General features: G+C 45.1%; 1 protein-coding gene across 1 annotated transcript in view; it reads left to right on the forward strand.

The window, feature by feature from the left end:
- The window catches only part of Culd (CUB and LDLa domain), a 109244-nt gene that overhangs the window by 14927 nt on the left and 72987 nt on the right, over nucleotides 1-21330 (forward strand). The window contains exons 3-6 of the mRNA XM_069321177.1: nucleotides 258-1682; nucleotides 4727-6737; nucleotides 7003-7132; nucleotides 7433-7565. Coding sequence (XP_069177278.1) covers nucleotides 258-1682; nucleotides 4727-6737; nucleotides 7003-7132; nucleotides 7433-7565 — 3699 coding nt within the window. The remainder of the gene's footprint in view (nucleotides 1-257; nucleotides 1683-4726; nucleotides 6738-7002; nucleotides 7133-7432; nucleotides 7566-21330) is intronic.

Raw genomic sequence — 21330 nt, forward strand, 5'->3', positions numbered from 1 at the left:
GTTACATCTTGGCTTAACGTGTTTATGACGTATTAGAACGTTGTTACAACTTGCTATATTGGTTGTTATAACTGGTTAGGAGGTGTTAAAACTTGTCCGAACGTTGTACCAACGTCGTAGTTTCGGTGTGTGTTTGGCGGGTTGCAGTGGCTTTTTACGAAACTAATGGGAAACCTCGGTTGGATTCCCGGGAGGGACTGAAACGTTTGGGCACAGTTCATTTCATTTGATGCCTATGTTCATTAAGCAATAAATAGGTGCCCAGGAGAAGTGAGGGGCAATGTCACGTGTGTAATGTTATGTAGTGGAGTGGAATTGTGTACCCTTGAGTGCCTGATGGCAAAGCTTGAGTGCATGATGTCAGAGCTTGAGTGCAAGATGTCAGAGCATGAGTGCATGATGTCAAAGCTTGAGTGCATGATGTCAGAGCATGAGTGCATGATGTCAGAGCTTGAGTGCATGATGTCAAAGCTTGAGTGCATGATGTCAGAGCTTGAGTGCATGATGTCAGAGCTTGAGTGCATGATGTCAGAGCTTGAGTGCATGATGTCAGAGCTTGAGTGCATAATGTCAGAGCATGAGTGCATGATGTCAGAGCATGAGTGCATGATGTCAGAGCATGAGTGCATGATGTCAGAGCATGAGTGCATGATGTCAGAGCTTGAGTGCATGATGTCAGAGCTTGAGTGCATGATGTCAAAGCTTGAGTGCATGATGTCAGAGCTTGAGTGCATGATGTCAAAGCTTGAGTGCAAGATGTCAGAGCATGAGTGCATGATGTCAGAGCTTGAGTGCATGATGTCAAAGCTTGAGTGCATGATGTCAGAGCTTGAGTGCATGATGTCAAAGCTTGAGTGCATGATGTCAGAGCTTGAGTGCATGATGTCAGAGCTTGAGTGCATGATGTCAGAGCTTGAGTGCAAGATGTCAGAGCATGAGTGCATGATGTCAGAGCTTGAGTGGATGATGTTAAAGCTTGAGTGCATGATGTCAGAGCTTGAGTGCATGATGTCAGAGCTTGAGTGCATGATGTCAGAGCTTGAGTGCATGATGTCAGAGCTTGAGTGCATGATGTCAGAGCTTGAGTGCATGATGTCAGAGCTTGAGTGCATGATGTCAGAGCTTGAGTGCATGATGTCAGAGCTTGAGTGCATGATGTCAAAGCTTGAGTGCATGATGTCAGAGCTTGAGTGCATGATGTCAGAGCTTGAGTGCATGATGTCAGAGCTTGAGTGCATGATGTCAGAGCTTGAGTGCAAGATGTCAGAGCTTGAGTGCAAGATGTCAGAGCTTGAGTGCAAGATGTCAGAGCTTGAGTGCATGATGTCAGAGCTTGAGTGCATGATGTCAGAGCTTGAGTGCATGATGTCAGAGCTTGAGTGCATGATGTCAGAGCTTGAGTGCATGATGTCAGAGCTTGAGTGCATGATGTCAGAGCTTGAATGCAAGATGTCAGAGCTTGAGTGCATGATGTCAGAGCTTGAGTGCATGATGTCAGAGCTTGAGTGCATGATGTCAGAGCATGAGTGCATGATGTCAGAGCTTGAGTGCATGATGTCAGAGCTTGAGTGCAAGATGTCAGAGCTTGAGTGCATGATGTCAGAGCTTGAATGCAAGATGTCAGAGCTTGAGTGCATGATGTCAGAGCTTGAGTGCATGATGTCAGAGCATGAGTGCATGATGTCAGAGCTTGAGTGCATATGATGTCAGAGCTTGAGTGCAAGATGTCAGAGCTTGAGTGCAAGATGTCAGAGCTTGAGTACATGATGTCAGAGCTTGAGTGCATGATGTCAGAGCTTGAGTGCATGATGTCAGAGCTTGAGTGCATGATGTCAGAGCTTGAGTGCATGATGTCAGAGCATGAGTGCATGATGTCAGAGCTTGAGTGCATGATGTCAGAGCTTGAGTGCATGATGTCAGAGCTTGAGTGCATGACATCAGGCTGCCTGGTGGAGGTGACCTCACAGTAGGGTCAGCAGCAGTAGCGGGGGGTAAGGTCAGCTCTCACACATCAGTTCCTGTGTTTAAATCCCTCATTTTCATATAATTATTATATACATTTATAATGAAAATAATAAGATCTGAGTGAATATGACGTAGGAAGACTCTGGTTCTCTGATTCTGCCTCCCCAAGTCTGCCCTAAATTTGCTAATCAATTTTTAATTAAATGTCTATAGCTAATCTTTCTGTTAACAAAAGTCTGATAAAAGATAAGTTAACCTAACAATTGTTATTTAACTCTTAACCAGTAAATTATGATAATGAAAGAAAACTAAAGATATTATTGCACTGGTATTAAGAAGATATTAAATCCAAATTACACTTACTTTGAGTAGGCTTTCAAGTCAACTTTTTAATCCGGTGTCCGAAATGGAATTCTGGGGCCAGATTCACGAAAGCACTTACGCAAGCACTTACGAACGTGAACAACTTTCCTCAATCTTTGACGGCTTTGGTTACATTTATTAAACAGTTTACAAGCATGAAAACTTCCCATTCAACTGTTGTTATTGTTATAAACAGCCTCCTGGTGCTTCAGAGCTCATTAACTGTTTAATAATTGGAAACAAAGCCGCCAAAGCTTATGAAAAGATGTACAGGTTCGTAAGTGTTTGCGTAAGTGCTTTCGTGAATCTGGCCCCTGTTTTGTGGCTTAATTACTTATCAAGACGATCCACTGTAATTATAATAAATCATAAGATATCAACTACACTTTATTTTGTTATATATAATATATCATATTCCGGGTGCTGGAGGCTTATACAGTAAGACATACATACAGTATACAGTATACTTATACAGTATATGAAAGACTTCATATACGCGCCAGTTACATTGAACAACCCGTTCTCGCAAATTTAATAAGTCAATATTGACTTATTAAATATGTGCATAGGTGACATACTTAACATAATAGTTTCCCTTGAAAAGTTTCATAGAAAACACCGACCTTACCTAACCTACTTAGTATGTTAAGATAAGCATCTTATTGCTTCGTAATTACAATTATTACCTAACCTATACCTATAATAGGTTAAGTAACAATTGTAATTACGAAGCTATAAGATGCTTATTTTAACATACTAAGTAGGTTAGGTAAGGTCGGTGTTTTCTATGAAGCTTTTCAAGGGAAACTATTATGTTTAGTATGTCACCTATGCACGCAACTAATAAGTCAATATTGACTTATTAAATTTGCGAGAACGGGTTGCATTGAGCAGAGGAGGTGTATACCGTTGCTGGTGGCGGTAAGGGCAGCTTTGCTCCTGGCGCCTCAATGATCACAACTTTCCCTCACCTTATGTCTCTGTCTCTATATCACAAAAGCGAGGCACAGTTATGTATTGTGTAGTTAAAGTTTGAAAAAATTTTTATGTTTAGAAGAGCCAGGAGGAGAGGCTGCCACCAAGCATCATTTATAAGCCCATTTTCTACTCATAATTATGTGTTATTTGATCAATCACTTGAATACCTATACTAACACCCTATCAGGGATAATATTATATGTTAGATAATATTTCTATATAAATATTTCCCCTGAGGGAAAAATATTTTGGGATTTTCAGGCATTGTTGTCCAGACAGTTAATTAATATACCATGATTGTTACATTTGCTGTAGAGAAGGTCCCGTGGCTTCTGTCCATGATATAGTCATGTCAGCCACGAGATCTTGATCTAAACATTGGTACGAACCACATACTCTCCTTGTTCCAGAGATATATACCTACAGAGTCATATATTTTACATAACACTTAAGTGGTCCCTCTGGCCTAGAGGGACCCCGATAAGGCTTACAGGCTTCCTGTTCTCCATGCTGGGAAACTGAATGTGTGAGAACACTGCCTGACTACCGCAACAACAGTTCGCTTGGACAGTGACTCCAGTGTGGACTCACTGGTTCTGCCCACCCACCAGTCTCAGAAGGAGAGAGAGAGAGGTATAGATAAATGTAATCAGAGAAACGAACACTTCGCTGTCCAGCGCCCCCACCCGGAGCCCCATGGGCAAGTAACTCCAGGAGTAACTGGGAACAGCATACGTGAGTAAACATTCTGGGGCCGAACAGTATCCCAGGGACCGGTAGTGACACCAGCCCCACTTGACCACGTGTCTGATTGATTGATAAAGATTAAGCCACCTAAAAGGTGGCACGGGCATGAATAGCCCGTAAGTGGCGGCCCTTTTGAGCCATTACCAGTATCAAGAGCTGATACTGGAGATCTATGGAGGTGCGACTGCACCCTGCGTGACGGGAAATGTCTCCCGTGGTGACCACGTGTCTAACTAGGCGGGGTTAATCAAACGACCACAGTAATTGAGGTGAGGGGCTCTCAGCATCCTGCTTTACTCCCGCCTCTCTCACCCAAGAAGCGTGACGCGCCCCCAGGAGCCGCCATGTAGGCTCACCTCCCCGACGAAGGACCACAAGGGGCGTGCATGGGTTGCACATAGCCATGTGTTTCACTTGTGCACCCATCACATAAGGCGGGAGCATCCCCACTCCAATCCATAGGAGGCGCAGAAGAGCCTCTTCACCGCGTCAAGGCTCCTCCACTGACCGGGTTCATCACGCAGAACTCTTACACGGATCCCCAACCGGCTTCAGTCACTGGAGAGATGTCTATATACTCCAAATCAGCGGCCTCAGGATACCTGGAGGTGACGTCCTCCACGATGTGGACGATGTCTAGGCTGTCATCACTAGCCTGAAGGTTCCTACTCAGTGTTGGGACCCTCAGTGTTCCCAGTGATGGGACCCTCAGTGTTCCCAGTGTTGGGACCCTCAGTGTTCCCAGTGTTGGGACCCTCAGTGTTCCCAGTGATGGGACCCTCAGTGTTCCCAGTGATGGGACCCTCAGTGTTCCGAGTGTTGGGACCCTCAGTGTTCCCAGTGATGGGACCCTCAGTGTTCCCAGTGTTGGGACCCTCAGTGTTCCCAGTGATGGGACCCTCAGTGTTCCCAGTGTTGGGACCCTCAGTGTTCCCAGTGATGGGACCCTCAGTGTTCCCAGTGATGGGACCCTCAGTGTTCCCAGTGATGGGACCCTCAGTGTTCCCAGTGTTGGGACCCTCAGTGTTCCCAGTGATGGGACCCTCAGTGTTCCCAGTGATGGGACCCTCAGTGTTCCCAGTGATGGGACCCTCAGTGTTCCCAGTGATGGGACCCTCAGTGTTCCCAGTGTTGGGACCGTCAGTGTTCCCAGTGATGGGACCCTCAGTGTTCCCAGTGATGGGACCCTCAGTGTTCCCAGTGTTGGGACCCTCAGTGTTCCCAGTGTTGGGACCCTCAGTGTTCCCAGTGTTGGGACCCTCAGTGTTCCCAGTGATGGGACCCTCAGTGTTCCCAGTGTTGGGACCCTCAGTGTTGGGACCCTCAGTGTTCCCAGTGTTGGGACCCTCAGTGTTCCCAGTGATGGGACCCTCAGTGTTCCCAGTGTTGGGACCCTCAGTGTTCCCAGTGTTGGGACCCTCAGTGTTGGGACCCTCAGTGTTGGGACCCTCAGTGTTCCCAGTGTTGGGACCCTCAGTGTTCCCAGTGTTGGGACCCTCAGTGTTGGGACCCTCAGTGTTGGGACCCTCAGTGTTCCCAGTGTTGGGACCCTCAGTGTTGGGACCCTCAGTGTTCCCAGTGTTGGGACCCTCAGTGTTGGGACCCTCAGTGTTCCCAGTGTTGGGACCCTCAGTGTTGGGACCCTCAGTGTTGGGACCCTCAATGTTCCCAGTGTTGGGACCCTCAGTGTTCCCAGTGTTGGGACCCTCAGTGTTCCCAGTGTTGGGACCCTCAGTGTTGGGACCCTCAGTGTTGGGACCCTCAGTGTTCCCAGTGTTGGGACCCTCAGTGTTCCCAGTGTTGGGACCCTCAGTGTTCCCAGTGATGGGACCCTCAGTGTTGGGACCCTCAGTGTTGGGACCCTCAGTGTTCCCAGTGTTGGGACCCTCAGTGTTCCCAGTGTTGGGACCCTCAGTGTTCCCAGTGTTGGGACCCTCAGTGTTGGGACCCTCAGTGTTGGGACCCTCAGTGTTCCCAGTGTTGGGACCCTCAGTGTTCCCAGTGTTGGGACCCTCAGTGTTCCCAGTGATGGGACCCTCAGTGTTGGGACCCTCAGTGTTCCCAGTGATGGGACCCTCAGTGTTCCCAGTGTTGGGACCCTCAGTGTTCCCAGTGTTGGGACCCTCAGTGTTCCCAGTGATGGGACCCTCAGTATTCCAAGTGTTGGGACCCTCAGTGTTCCCAGTGTTGGGACCCTCAGTGTTCCCAGTGATGGGACCCTCAGTGTTCCGAGTGTTGGGACCCTCAGTGTTCCCAGTGATGGGACCCTCAGTGTTCCGAGTGTTGGGACCCTCAGTGTTCCCAGTGATGGGACCCTCAGTGTTCCGAGTGTTGGGACCCTCAGTGTTCCCAGTGATGGGACCCTCAGTGTTCCGAGTGTTGGGACCCTCAGTGTTCCCAGTGATGGGACCCTCAGTGTTCCCAGTGATGGGACCCTCAGTGTTCCCAGTGATGGGACCCTCAGTGTTCCGAGTGTTGGGACCCTCAGTGTTCCCAGTGTTGGGACCCTCAATGTTCCCAGTGTTGGGACCCTCAATGTTCCCAGTGTTGGGACCCTCAGTGTTCCCAGTGTTGGGACCCTCAGTGTTCCCAGTGTTGGGACCCTCAGTGTTGGGACCCTCAGTGTTCCCAGTCTTGGGATCCATGAAGCTGTGGGATATTACTCCATAATATTACCCAGCAGGGTAATATTATGGAGTCTCGTGGAAATATTAAAATAAACTAAAATTAAATATGATAATACTGTCCTCACACACCCCATCTCTCGCCTCACACAGGAGGGAGGGCCCTCAGCACCCGGGGCCCCACAACAACACCCTCCTGCACCTCCTTCTTCCTGACCCGCGGGGGAAGTCCCTTCCCATCCCCCAGGACGTCCCCCAGGGCCAATACCTACCCCAGGACCCACGGGCCCTCCTGAGGTCGCAAGTCCCACACGGACCTCCGCAGCTCCTGGGGCCGCCTTCTGCGACCACTGCTCCTTCTCCAGTGCCTCCTCCAGCCTCCTCCTCCTCCTCGAAGGCTAGTCCTTCACTCCTGCCGGAGGTGATCCAAGACCCGGAGGACGAGCTGGAGGCGGGTGAGTTGATCAGAATATTTTCTTACTTACAGTATGTATACAAGTTGTATAAGACAGGTATACATAACCTAACATATACACAGACATCATACAACACACATATATACAACCACCTTCCTGAGTATCAGCTGCCACCAGTCATGACGCTGCACTTGATTATAGAAGTAGATTCATATATTGTTGTCTATGGTTCAACTGCCACCACATCTACCACCAGCATCACATCTACCACCAGCACCACATGTACCACCAGCACCACATCTACCACCAGCACCACACTGACCTGGTCACCCTCAACAGAGACGGAGGTCACGGCCTCCCTGAGCCAGGCCTTCAGGTGTGGGGCGGAGTTCTTCACTTGTCCTGACTGTCACCTGGAGTTTGTGTTCCAGAAGGTGAATCTCCCGTCCTGCTCCCACGACCACTCCTGCAGGTGAGGGGGAGAGGGAGAGGGAGAGGGAGAGGGAGAGGGAGAGGGAGAGGGAGAGGGAGAGGGAGAGGGAGAGGGGGAGGGAGAGGGGGGGGAGGGGGGAGATTGACTTTCCACACAGCTCACCAAATGCCCCAAGTTTCCAAAGATCTTGATATCACTTCAGGCAAGCAACATTTCTTTCAAGGTGCTTGATAATGCAACAATAACAAGATTCCATCAAAGAAAATACTATTCCAAGATTCCATCAAAGAAAACGTGACCCTCTCCAGGGATATCTCAAGCAATAATATCGAAATACTCAACACAGAAGTTTTTTATGGAAACGTTGATTTAATACTTTCTATGTATTTATTATGTTTATTTGCTATTTGTGTCTGCAGAATCGAGCTATTAGCTCTTGGACCCTGCTGTGGGAACCGACCTGTGAGATTTATATTTATTTAATTTATATGAATATATATTTACGTTAATTTATATACTTCGATAGCAATTTGTATAATGATAAGTGGACTGTATTTCTGCAATAATCTCAATCTCACAAATCGATCCTCTACACATTAGGGGGGGTTTATATTTATATATATGCAGCCAATCAAACTACAGTATTAACTACATACATTGAAAAGGTTCCTTATCTTATAGTACAGCAGGTTAGTCCACCAGATATAACTAGGGTGTAGACACCAAATTATCCTCTTTGAGGTAGCTTCCATCACCCAGTAACTGGTGCACAAAATCTTGCTTCCTCGTCTTGACCTGTCAAAAGGGCGCTAACTGTGAAGCCAGATACCTATATATGACAAGCTATATCAGAGAAAATACTGTACATGGAACATTGAAGACCTGGCTTAATTACCTTTAGTTTGAGGCTTCCACGTGCTCTAACCGGTTCACCCTATATAATGACATTAATGGCCATAAATGAAAGATACTGGGTTTCGGAAAGAACACTTAACTTGATTTGTTGACAGCGTGATGAAAATGTTACACCTTTGGTTTCCATAACACTACGTCCAAGTAAAATTAACAGGAGCCGTATTTGCTCCTGTGAGCCTCTGGTCTAGTATCAACAATGGCTGCCCTCCTTCCCCACTGACGCCTGGCCTACATTGTCCAGATTTCAGAAAGTGATAGAAGGGTCACATTTACTCTACTTTAATATTGATAATTAAGTTAATTTATATAAGATGTTTTTATGATGGTAAAGTCCAAAGACTAATGTATTTAAGAATAATTCCCACCATAATAGGTGGTGAATTATAATAGTGTGTGGTGATGATATCCCGTTTTCTTTAGACGGTAATTCCACTACAAGTTACGTTTTCTATGGGTAACTTGTTTATACAATACAGCTATTATCTGTATGATTATTAAATGGTGTCGGATTTTCCGACACCCGCCATTCTAACTAATCTATTTTCCTTTTTGTATGTCTGCAATATATATTTCTCTGTAACACACGCACACACACATACATCCCCAGGAAGCAGCCCGTAGCAGCAGTCTAACGCTCAAGTACCTACTTACTGCTAGGTGAACAGGTGCATCAGGGTGAAATAAACTCGGTTCATTTGTTTCTGCCTCGGCCGGGAATCGAACCCGGGCCCATAACACAACTACCCCACGAGCGTTGTCCACTCAGCCGCGAGTGTGTACTCACCTAATTGTGCTTGTGGGGGTTGAGCTCTGGCTCTTTGGTCCTGCTTCTCAACTGTCAATCAACTGGTGTACAGATTCCTGAGCCTACTGGGCTCTATCATATCTACATTTAAAACTGTGTATGGAGTCAGCCTCCACCACATCACTGCCTAATGCATTCCATCCGTTAACTACTCTGACACTAAAAAAGTTCCTTCTAACGTCCCTGTGGCTCATGTGGGTACTCAGTTTCCACCTGTGTCCCCTTGTTCGCGTGCTGCCAGTGTTGAATAGTTTATCCTTGTTTACCCGCTCGATTCCCTGAGGATTTTGTAGGTTGTGGTCATGTCTCCCCTTACTCTTCTGTCTTCCAGGGTCGTAAGGTGCATTTCCCGCAACCTTTTCTCGTAACTCATGCCTCTTAGTTCTGGGACTAGTCTAGTGGCATACCTTTGGACTTTTTCCAGCTTCGTCTTGTGCTTGACAAGGTACGGGCTCCATGCTGGGGCCGCATACTCCAGGATTGGTCTCACATATGTGGTGTACAAGATTCTGAATGATTCCTTACACAGGTTCCTGAACGCTGTTCTGATGTTAGCCAGCCTCGCATATGCCGCAGACGTTATTCTCTTTATGTGGGCTTCAGGAGACAGGTTTGGTGTGATATCAACTCCTAGATCTTTCTCTCTGTCCATTTCATTAAGTACTTCATCTCCTATTCTGTATTCTGTGTCTGGCCTCCTGTTTCAACTGCCTAGTTTCATTACTTTGCATTTACTCGGGTTTAACTTCAACAGCCATTTGTTGGACCATTCACTCAGTTTGTCTAGGTCATCTTGTAGCTTCCATTTGTGTGTGTGTGTGTGTGTGTGTGTGTGTGTGTGTGTGTGTGTGTGTGTGTGTGTGTGTGTGTGTGTGTGTGTGTGTGTGTGTGTGTGTGTGTGTGTGTGTGTGTGTGGGTGTGTGTGTGGGTGTGTGTGTGTGTGTGTGTACTCACCTAGTTGTACTCACCTAGTTGTGCTTGTGGGGGGTCGAGCTCTGGCTCTTTGGTCCCGCCTCTCAACCGTCAATCAACAAGTGTACAGATTCCTGAGCCTATTGGGCTCTATCATATCTACACTTGAAACTGTGTATGGAGTCAGCCTCCACCACATCACTTCCTAATGCATTCCATTTGTCAACCACTCTGACACTAAAAAAGTTCTTTCTAATATCTCTGTGGCTCATTTGGGCGCTCAGTTTCCACCTGTGTCCCCTTGTGCGTGTGCCCCTTGTGTTAAATAGCCTGTCTTTATCTACCCTATCAATTCCCTTGAGAATCTTGAACGTGGTGATCATGTCCCCCCTAACTCTCCTGTCTTCCAGCGAAGTGAGGTTTAATTCCCGTAGTCTCTCCTCGTAGCTCATACCTCTCAGCTCGGGTACTAGTCTGGTGGCAAATCTTTGAACCTTTTCCAGTTTAGTCTTATCCTTGACTAGATATGGACTCCATGCTGGGGCTGCATACTCCAGGATTGGCCTGACATATGTGGTATACAAAGTTCTGAATGATTCTTTACACAAATTTCTGAATGCCGTTCTTATGTTGGCCAGCCTGGCATATGCCGCTGATGTTATCCTCTTGATATGTGCTGCAGGAGACAGGTCTGGCGTGATATCAACTCCCAAGTCTTTTTCTTCCTCTGACTCCTGAAGAATTTCCTCTCCCAGATAATACCTTGTATTTGGCCTCCTGCTCCCTGCACCTATCTTCATTATATTACATTTGGTTGGGTTAAACTCTAACAACCACTTGTTCGACCATTCCTGCAGTTTGTCTAGGTCTTCTTGAAGCCTCAAACAGTCCTCTTCTGTCTTAATCCTTCTCATAATTTTGGCATCGTCCGCAAACATTGAGAGAAATGAATCTATACCCTCCGGGAGATCATTTACATATATCAGAAACAAGATAGGACCGAGTACAGAGCCCTGTGGGACTCCACTGGTGACTTCACGCCAATCGGAGGTCTCACCCCTCACCGTAACTCTCTGCTTCCTATTGCTTAGGTACTCCCTTATCCACTGGAGCACCTTACCAGCTACACCTGCCTGTCTCTCCAGCTTATGTACCAGCCTCTTATGCGGTACTGTGTCAAAGGCTTTCCGACAATCCAAGAAAATGCAGTTCGCCCAGCCCTCTCTTTCTTACTTAATTTGTGTTACCTGGTCATAGAATTCTATTAAGCCAGTCAGGCAAGATTTACCCTCCCTGAACCCATGTTGTCGATTTGTCACGAAGTCCCTTCTCTCCAGATGTGCTACCATTTTCTCACGATCTTCTCCATCATCTTGCATGGTATACAAGTCAAGGACACTGGCCTGTAGTTCAGTGCCTCTTGCCTATCGCCCTTTTTGTATATTGGGATCACATTCGCCGTCTTCCATATTTCTGGTAGGTCTCCCGTCTCCAGTGACCTACTATACACTATGGAGAGTGGCAAGCAAAGTGCCTCTGCACACTCTTTCAGTACCCATGGCGAGATCCCGTCTGGACAAACAGCCTTTCTAACATCCAGGTCCAGCAGGTGTCTCTTGACCCCCTCTCTCGTAATTTCAAACTCTTCCAAGGCCGCCTGGTTTACTTCCCTTTCTTCTAGCACAGTGACCTCACCTTGTTCTGTTGTGAAGACCTCTTGGAACCTCTTGTTGAGTTCATCACACACCTCTTTGTCATTCTCTGTATACCTGTCCTCGCCTGTTCTAAGTTTCACTACCTGTTCTTTCACTGTTGTTTTCCTTCTGATGTGACTGTGGAGTAGCTTTGGTTCGGTCTTGGCTTTGTTTGCTATATCATTTCATAACTTTTCTCTGCTTCTCTTCTCACCCTGACATACTCATTCCTGGTTCTCTGGTATCTCTCTCTGCTTTCTGGTGTTCTGTTATTCCGGAAGTTCCTCCACGCCCTTTTGTTCAGTACCTTTGCTTCCATACATGCCCTATTATACCATGGATTCTTCTTTTGCTTCTCGGATTTTTCCTTTTGGGCCGGGATGTATCTGCTTACTGCCTCCTGACACTTTTGGGTGACATAGTCCATCATATCTTGTACAGACTTAGCTCTGAGGTCTGTGTCCCAAGGTATTTCCCTTAGGAAGCTTCTCATCTCCTCATAATTTCCCTTTCGGTATGCCAGCCTTTTGTTTCCTAGTTCTTTTTTGGGGGAGATAATTCCTAGCTCTACCGGGTACTCAAAGTTCAATACACTGTGATCACTCATTCCCAAGGGCGCTTCCATTTTGACTTCCCTTATATCCCACTCATTTAGGGTAAATATCAGATCAAGCATTGCTGGTTCATCCTCTCCTCTCATTCTTGTTGGATCCTTGATGTGCTGGCTTAGAAAGTTTCTTGTTGCCACGTCCAGCAACTTAGCTCTCCATGTTTCTGGTCCTCCATGCGGGTCTCTGTTCTCCCAATCTATCTTCCCATGGTTGAAATCTTCCATGATTAGTAGTCCAGATCCATTCCTGCTAACAACAGAAGCTGCTCTCTCTATTATGTTAATGGTGGCCATGTTGTTTCTATCATATTCCTGTCTGGGTCTTCTGTCATTTGGTGGTGGATTATATATGACTACGACTATAATTTTTTGCCCTCCAGTTGTTATTGTTCCTATTATGTAGTCACTGAAACCTTCACATCCCTGAACAACCAACTCCTCGAAATCCCAGCCGTTTCTTACCAGCAGAGCTACACCACCCCCACCTCTTCCTTCTCTCTCTTTCCTCATAACATAATAGTCCTGTGGGAACACTGCATTTATTATTGTTTTCGTCAGCTTTGTTTCTGTGAGAGCTATTATGTCTGGGTTTTCGTCTAGTACCCATTCTCCAAGTTCATTTGCTTTATTTGTAATACCGTCTATGTTAGTGTACATTGCCTTGAGGCTCACTTTCTTCTGTCCCTTCTCAAATCTCCTCCTTGGTGAATGTTCTGCTGGTGGAGGAAGCTGTGCCATGGGTGTTAGGATTTGTGAGGTGGATACCAGGGTTGCAGAGGATACTGGGATGAGGGGTGGGGGGTCAAGTGAAGGGGGAAAGACAGGGAGGGTATAGGGTGAATGGGGTGGGAGGACAGGAAGGAAAGGGGCGTTTTCTATGCAGAGGAGGGTGGTGGGGTTGCCCTCCCCGCTGGTGTTACTGGGTAGCTGGTTGTGGGTTCCCCCCTCGCCTCTGGGGGTGATGTGTTGGTAGCTGTGGTTTCCTGGTTTTCCCCCTCTCGCCCTGCGCTTCTTCCTTGCTTCTGCCGCCATGGCCCTCTCCTCCCTTGTCATGTCCCTCTGGAGGAATACTTTTTTGAATTCCCCCACATGTTGCAGGTGGCTTTTGTTTGTTAGAATCATGTCCTTTGTGTTCTCGTTTGCAAACACTATCTTTAACACACGGTCTCGGTCTTTTTTGTACCAGCCTAACCTGAAAACCTTCTCAATGCTATGCTCAGGCCCTTCCATGTCTAGTGCCTTAGTATTTCATTCACTGCCGCTTTGTCCTTATCATTCCACTCTTTCCTATTAGAGCCTTCCTGCTCTTTAATACCTACAGCTACCACTGCTCTTTTCCTTTCCAGCAGCTGGCTAGTGGAGCGTGCCGCTTCCTGTGAGGTGGCTGCTTTCATGGCTACCTCCATCACTGCAGACATTACTTCAGAGTTGTTGTTTTTTAGCATTTCTGCAAATGTTGCTTTTAATGTGGTATTCTCTTCCAAAGTACTATTACCACCTTCTCCCTGGGTGGTTATCTGAGTCTCAGCATCGATACTGTTCTCTTTGAGGGCTCTAATCTCTTCCTTTGCTGCTGTCAGCTCTCTTTTAGGTTGCTTATTTCATTCTTCATTTCCTGCATCATTTCCTGCATCTCACTCTTGATGTCCTCCAGAAACTGGGCGAACATTTCCTTCATTTCGTCGCCTGAACTTTTCGCTGTTCCCCTGTTGCTTCTGGCTGTCATGCTTGATGCTGTTCTTAGTTGTGCCATGATAGGATTCGTCAGAAGGGCAGAGTGGAGTGGGGGAGAGAGAGATAGGGAGAGAGGGAGAGAGAGAGAGAGAGAGAGAGAGAGAGAGAGAGAGAGAGAGAGAGAGAGAGAGAGAGAGAGAGAGAGAGAGAGAGAGAGAGAGAGAGAGAGAGAGAGAGAGAGAGAGAGAGAGAGAAAGAGAGAGAGAGAGAGAGAGAGAGAGAGAGAGAGAGAGAGAGAGAGAGAGAGAGAGAGAGAGAGAGAGAGAGAGAGAGAGAGAGAGAGAGAGAGAGAGAGAGAGAGAGAGAGAGAGACGGAGGGAGGGAGAGAGAGAGAGAGAAAGAGAGAGAGGGAGGGAGAGAGAGAGAGAGATAAAGAGAGAGAGAGAGAGAGAGAGAGAGAGAGAGAGAGAGAGAGAGAGAGAGAGAGAGAGAGAGAGAGAGAGAGAGAGAGAGAGAGAGAGAGAGAGAGAGAGAGAGAGAGAGTGGGAGAGAGAGGAGAAAGTGGGAGAGAGAGAGAGAGAGAGAGAGAGAGAGAGGAGAGAGAGAGAGAGAGAGAGAGAGAGAGAGAGAGAGAGAGAGAGAGAGAGAGAGAGAGAGAGAGAGAGAGAGAGAGAGAGAGAGAGAGAGGAGAAAGTGGGAGAGAGAGAGAGAGGAGAGGGGGAGAGTATGTGTAAGGGGGATGCGGGGGACTGGGGGGTGGGGGGGCGGTGGTGGCGACCAGGTCAGGTCAGGCCACATGGGGGGTAAGAGAGGAGGTGGGGTATAGTAGGGGCTTGGCTCTTTCCACAAAAGGTGTTAATCCTTTCTTCCCTGACTGAACGTTTGTGTGAGCGTTTTTGCGTGTGCGTGTGTGCATATGTACGTGGGCGTGCGTGCGTGTGTTACGAGTCCCCTTAAGCGTTATCTCTACCTAAATGAGCCACATTGAGATTTTAAATATATATGATATCCTGAACAAGAATTTGATAATAGTTTACCTCAATCTGTACACCTGTGTGTGTGTGTGTGTGTGTGTGTGTGTGTGTGTGTGTGTGTGTGTGTGTGTGTGTGTGTGTGTGTGTGTGTGTGTGTGTGTGTGTGTGTGTGTGTGTGTGTGTGTGTGTGTGTGTAATTACCTAAGTGTAGTTACAGGATGAGAGCTACGCTCATGGTGTCTCGTCTTCCCAGTACTCATTGTCGTATAACACTTTGAAACTACTTACCGTTTTGGCCTCCACCATCTTCTCACTTAGTTTGTTTCAACTCACTTAGTTTGGAGTTTGTTTAAAAGAAAAGAAAAAAAAAGTTTGTTTGCAAAAGAAAATTTAATAATATTTTTTTCGCCACCTCTGTTTTCTTTCAGAATTCAGGTTTCAGGAATTTCTTTGTCAATTTGGTCTATTCCTGTTAGTATTTTGTAAGTGGTGATCATATCACCTACCTTTCTTTTATCTTCTAATTTTGACATGTTCAACACTTCTAGTCTCTTCTCGTAACTCTTATTTTTCAGTTCCGGAAGCCATTTTGTAGCGTGCCGCTGCACCTGTTCTAGTTTATTTATGTGCTTCTTGAGATTTGGTCACCATACAACTGCTGCATATTACAATTTTGGTCTCACAAAAGTCACGAACAGTTTCTTTAGAATTTCACCATCCATATAATTAAAAGTAAGTCTGAAGTTGGAAAGCGACGCATGCGCTCCTCTCACAATGTTCTTTATGTGTTCCTCTGGTGACAGCTTACTCTCCAAAACCACCCCTAGGTCTTGTTCTTTATTAGAGCTCTGTAATTCCATCTCACATAATTTATAAGTTGTGTGTGGTCGATTTTGTCCGAATCCACATTCCATAACATGGTATTTATTCACATTGAACTCCATTTGCCATTTGATGCTCGAAGCATTTATTTTATCTAGATCAATTTGAAGGGCATTACAATCGTCTGTGTCTCCTATCTTCCCCATTATCTTAATAACATCATCTGCAAACATGTTCAAGTAATTCTGTATTCCTTCTGGTAGATGGTTTATGTAGACGATGAACATTACTGGTGCAAGAAGTGAGCCCTGTGGTACTCCGCTAGTAACACTCCTCCAGTCAGATACATTGTCTCGGATTACTGCCCTCATCTGTCTGTCAGTTAGAAAGACTTTCATCCATGTCAGAAGTCTCCCTGTCACCCCTCCAGCATGTTCCAGTTCCCAGAACAGCCTCTTGTGTGGGGCTTTGTCAGAAGCCTTTTTTTTAGGTCCAGACACACACAGTCAACCCAACCATCTCTTTCCTGTAGTATCTCTGTGGCTTTATCATAAAAGCTAAGTAGATTTATTACACAGGATCTTCCTATTTGGAAACCATAAAGTCTGTCCGTTATTACATTATTATTCTCTAGATGTTCAACACATTTGGCTTTAACTATTTTTCAAGTGTTTTGACTACCACGTTTGTTAATGACACGGGTCTATAATTTAGACGTTCCTCTCGACTACCATTTTTTTAGATTGGTACTGTTTGCCATTTTCCATATATCTGCTAAGATTTCTGTGCACAAGGAAGTCAGGAATATTAATATAAGAGGGATGCTCAGCTCAGTTGCACATTCTCGCAGCACCCAAGGTGAAACTCCAACAGGTCCAACCGCTTCATCTTGAGATACATCCATTTATTCTATGGTGTGTTCTGGAATTGCTATTTGGTCCGGCTCTCTTAAATCCTCACTTTTGTACAAACACACTTTGGAACTGTTTATTTAGCATTTCACACATTTCTTTTTCATTCTCAGTAGTTCCGTTCCCCTTTCTCAATCTCTGGATTTTATCTTTTACATGCAGCATGCTTTTCATGAATTTATAGAAAAGGCCTCGATCGATTATTAACTCTCTTTCCTTCAGGTATTTTTTCACCAACACAGCCACTCCTCCCACCCCCCATTCCTAGTTTTCCTGTCATGTCTCCACACTGAGCAGCCCCTTGGGAATACCCCTACATTTAAAATATTTTCTATACGTTTTGTCTCTATTAGTGCGACAATATTTGGGCCCTTAAGCTGAACTTTATCTCTTAGTTCCAGTATTTATAATCTCACTCCATCTATGTTGGTACATACAATTTCAGGAACATGTTTCCTTTCACTTTGTTATTTACTCCTTCTTCCTCTAATGAATTTTTGTTGCTTTGTTTTTATGTACCATTTATGTAGGGGCCTCGTAGCCTGGTGGATAGCTCGCAGGACTCGTAATTCTGTGGCGCGGGTTCGATTCCCGCACGAGGTAGAAACAAATGGGCAAAAGTTTCTTTCACCCTGAATGCCCCTGTTACCTTGCAGTAAAATAGGTACCTGGGTGTTAGTCAGCTGTCACGGGCTGCTTCCTGGGGGTGGAGGCCTGGTCGAGGACCGGGCCGCGGGGACACTAAAGCCCCGAAATCATCTCAAGATAACCTCAAGATAACCATTTCACTAGCTTGCCAGTCCCTAACACTTTGTAGAAAAATTTGTTTATTTCTTCATTTCTATTCCCATTTAGACGTTTCACATAATCAAAGTTTGTTTTCAGCTTTTCTCTGTCTTCCTTTGAGAGGTCTTGTCTTATTGATCAAAGTTTGTCAACCTCATCACTCTGCAATTTCCTGGCATTTCTAAGCACTTCCGTCATTTGTTTCTTAAATGTCACCCTTAAGGGGCGGTTCTTGTCTTTCTCATATTTTCCTATTCTCCTAAAATCACTGACATTTTCCTTTGAATTTTTAGGCTTTCTAAACCTACTATTTTCTCTATGATTTTCATCTATTCTGCTATTCTGTCTACCCTAGATGATATTTCCTTTTCTAAATATCCAAAAATAATTATGGACTTACTTCTATCGGCAGTGTTTTGTACAAGCTTACTGTTGGTAACCAGTTTTTTCCTAATTGCTTGCCTTACTTTTGCTTCTTGTTGGTCATTTCGGGTTTTGACTTCCAAACACACTTCCTCGATCGTCTCTTTATCTTTTACGACTTGTGCATATGTCTCTTTAATTTCCTCTTTGTACTTTTCTAGTTCTTTATTTACCTCGTCTATGTGAGTTGTTCATGAAGTTTGTCCTTGTATATCCTTTACTAAGTCTCTGTTAGCCTTTAGGGTTTCTTGGAGTAGGAGATGGTACACCTCGAGTTGTCATCAACACCCATTGTCCACTGACTAAACCTTCCTCCAGACTGATGGGAACACTGCTAACAAACCCCACGAGCACATCAGTCTCCAGCCACACTCCCCCAGCAGGTGTCTCTCTCCCCACTCCCCCTGTGGGAACCGACCTGTGAGATTTATATTTATTTAATTTATATGAATTTATATAGAATTTATATTTACATTAATTTATATATTTCGATAGCAATATGTATGATGTTTAGCAGACTGTATTTCTGCAATCGATAGCAATTTGTATGATGTTTAGCGGACTCTATTTCTGCAATATTCTCACAAATTGATCCTTACACATTAGGGGTTCTTCTTGAGGTTATCTTGAGATGATTTCGGGGCATTTTAGTGTCCCCGCGGCCCGGTCCTCGACCAGGCCTCCACCCCCAGGAAGCAGCCCGTGACAGCTGATTAACACCCAGGTACCTATTTTACTGCTAGGTAACAGGGGCATAGGGTGAAAGAAACTCTGCCTATTGTTTCTCGCCGGCGCCTGGGATCGAACCCAGGACCACAGGATCACAAGTCCAGCGTACTGTCCGCTCGGCCGACCGGCTCCCTCTAATATAACCCCCCGACCAGGGGGGTTATATTAAATTTATATATATGCAGCCAATCAAACTACAGTATTAAACTACATGTATTAGTAAATAAATTGGAGGTGCCTTATCTTATTGTACAGCAAGCCTAGTCCACCAGGTATAACTAGGACGTAGACACCAAATTATCCTCGTGAGAGGCTAGCTTCCAGCACCCATAGTAACTGATGTACCAGGATTAATTCTTTCTTCCTCTTCTATTATTCCTGTCAAAGGGAACTGTTAATTTAAGCCGTAATCCTAATATATGACAGTTATATCAGATGAAACCCTGTATATTATATAAGATAAGGACCAACGATTAATTACCTGGGTTGAGTCGTTGCCTCATGTCCTAACCGGAATTAGTCGTTTTTACCTAACATTACTGAGCAATAATGACTAAATAGGATTTCGGAAAGACACTTTCCTTGTTAAGATGTTGACAGCGTGTTGATGATGGTAGAAACATTAAGTTGACCTCCATAACACTTCGTCCAAGGGAACTTAGAGGAACGGAATTTGCTCCAACGACTCTCAGTCTTAAACAACAATGGCTGACCTCCCTCACCACTGCCGCTCCTGGGACCAGATTCACGAAAGCACTTACGCAAGCACTTACGAACCTGTCCATCTTTTCTCAATCTTTGGCGGCTTTGTTTCCAATTATTAAGCAGTTAATGAGCTCCAAAGCACCAGGAGGCTGTTTATAACAATAACAACAGTTGATTGGCAAGTTTTCATGCTTGTAAACTGTTTAATAAATGTAACCAAAGCCGTCAAAGATTGAGGAAAGATGTACACGTTCGTAAGTGCTTGCGTAAGTGCTTTCGTGAATCTGGCCCCTGGCTCTCTTTGTCCAGATGTCAATAAGTGATAGAAGGGTCATATTTACTCTATTTTGATACTGATAATTAAGTTAATTCAAGTGAGATGTTTTTATGATGTTAAAAGTCCAAAAACTACTGTATTAACAATAATTCCCAAAAGAATAGCTGGTGAATTTATAGCGGTATGTGGCAATGATATCTTGTTTTCTATTGACGGAAAATTCCACTTCGCCACATCTTCTATGGGAGAATTTATTATATATTTATATTTATATATATATATATATATATATATATATATATATATATATATATATTGTGACGATAATCTCCTTCAAGAGATTGAGCCTGCTCTTCCCTCCAAAATTACGTCTTCACAATTATATAAAAAGACTATGGAAGAAATGTCCAACAACACCAGCAAGGCTTGCCAGGGTGAGCAGAAACGTATGCAACCAGCCACCTGTTCGAACTCCAACCACCAAACTACCCGTTGATCGCTACGGCTCCGCTGATTGGTCGCCGGTCTGGCTGCACCTGCACTCGCCCCCAATACTACCTGATGTCTGGGGTCGCCCCAACATCAGTCCTCAGAATGTTCCGTGCTTTCGTAGCCAGCACTCCTCCCAGCTAGACGTTAGCGTGTACTGAGAGAGGTGGTGGCTTTAAGCCAATATTCCAGCACCTCCCACTTAACTGTTGTATTGCACTTCTTGTTATTTTGCCTTAACGTAACTTTTCATTGTGTCATTTAAGTATTCTTATTATTTTGATTGATTGATTTTATTATACATATTTGTTTGTGCATTATTTTCATGTTTTGATTTATTTAACGTAATTAAAATTTCATTGTTAAAGTTTACTTGTGTTTTGTGTGTCTTCTCCTTACCTTACCACAGACGAAGTTCCAGTTTTTCTATTTTTTTTTATAACTATGTGACGAGGCCATACCCCTAGCCTTAAACAGCCGAACACCAACGCGTTACCGTCACAAGTTATATGGGGGCCTGTCCTAGGAGCTTCACTCAGGTACTGGTGCCAAGTGGTAATTTATGGTAAGCGTATTTAACTTTGTTAACGTAGCTTTACTATTTTTCATTCAATTTCATTTTTATAAGGTGCGGTGTATTGTGCATTACGAGAGTAACATTAGTGAAGGTGAGACAACTTTGGATTACGTGGTGACTGTAGGCCGCAGTCATACTCTTAATTGGTCATCTCTCCCTCCATGTTATTACTCGTATTTACCATCTATGTCCCTTGAATATTTCTCATTCTGACAGATCATCATATTGGTACCCTGGTACTGTGGTCTGCCCCGGGTCAAGAGTACCCAATCTTCTGCAATCTGACTGTAGGAGGACAAAGAGGGCCATAGTTCCTCTAGCTCGAACTTTAGTTGCTGAATTGGGACCTCAGCAGCAGTTCTCGTCACCAGTTGACACCTCGCACCCCTACACGTCAGTCAGAGATGATGATACATACAACGGTAGGGAATTAGCTTATTTTTTCAGAGCACAAAAGTTCGCTAATTCTGTAAGTATCATATTAAATTCAGTGGGAAAAAC

The sequence above is a fragment of the Procambarus clarkii genome, chromosome 1, assembly GCF_040958095.1.
Source record: "Procambarus clarkii isolate CNS0578487 chromosome 1, FALCON_Pclarkii_2.0, whole genome shotgun sequence".
Classification (NCBI taxonomy): Eukaryota; Metazoa; Arthropoda; class Malacostraca; order Decapoda; family Cambaridae; genus Procambarus; species Procambarus clarkii.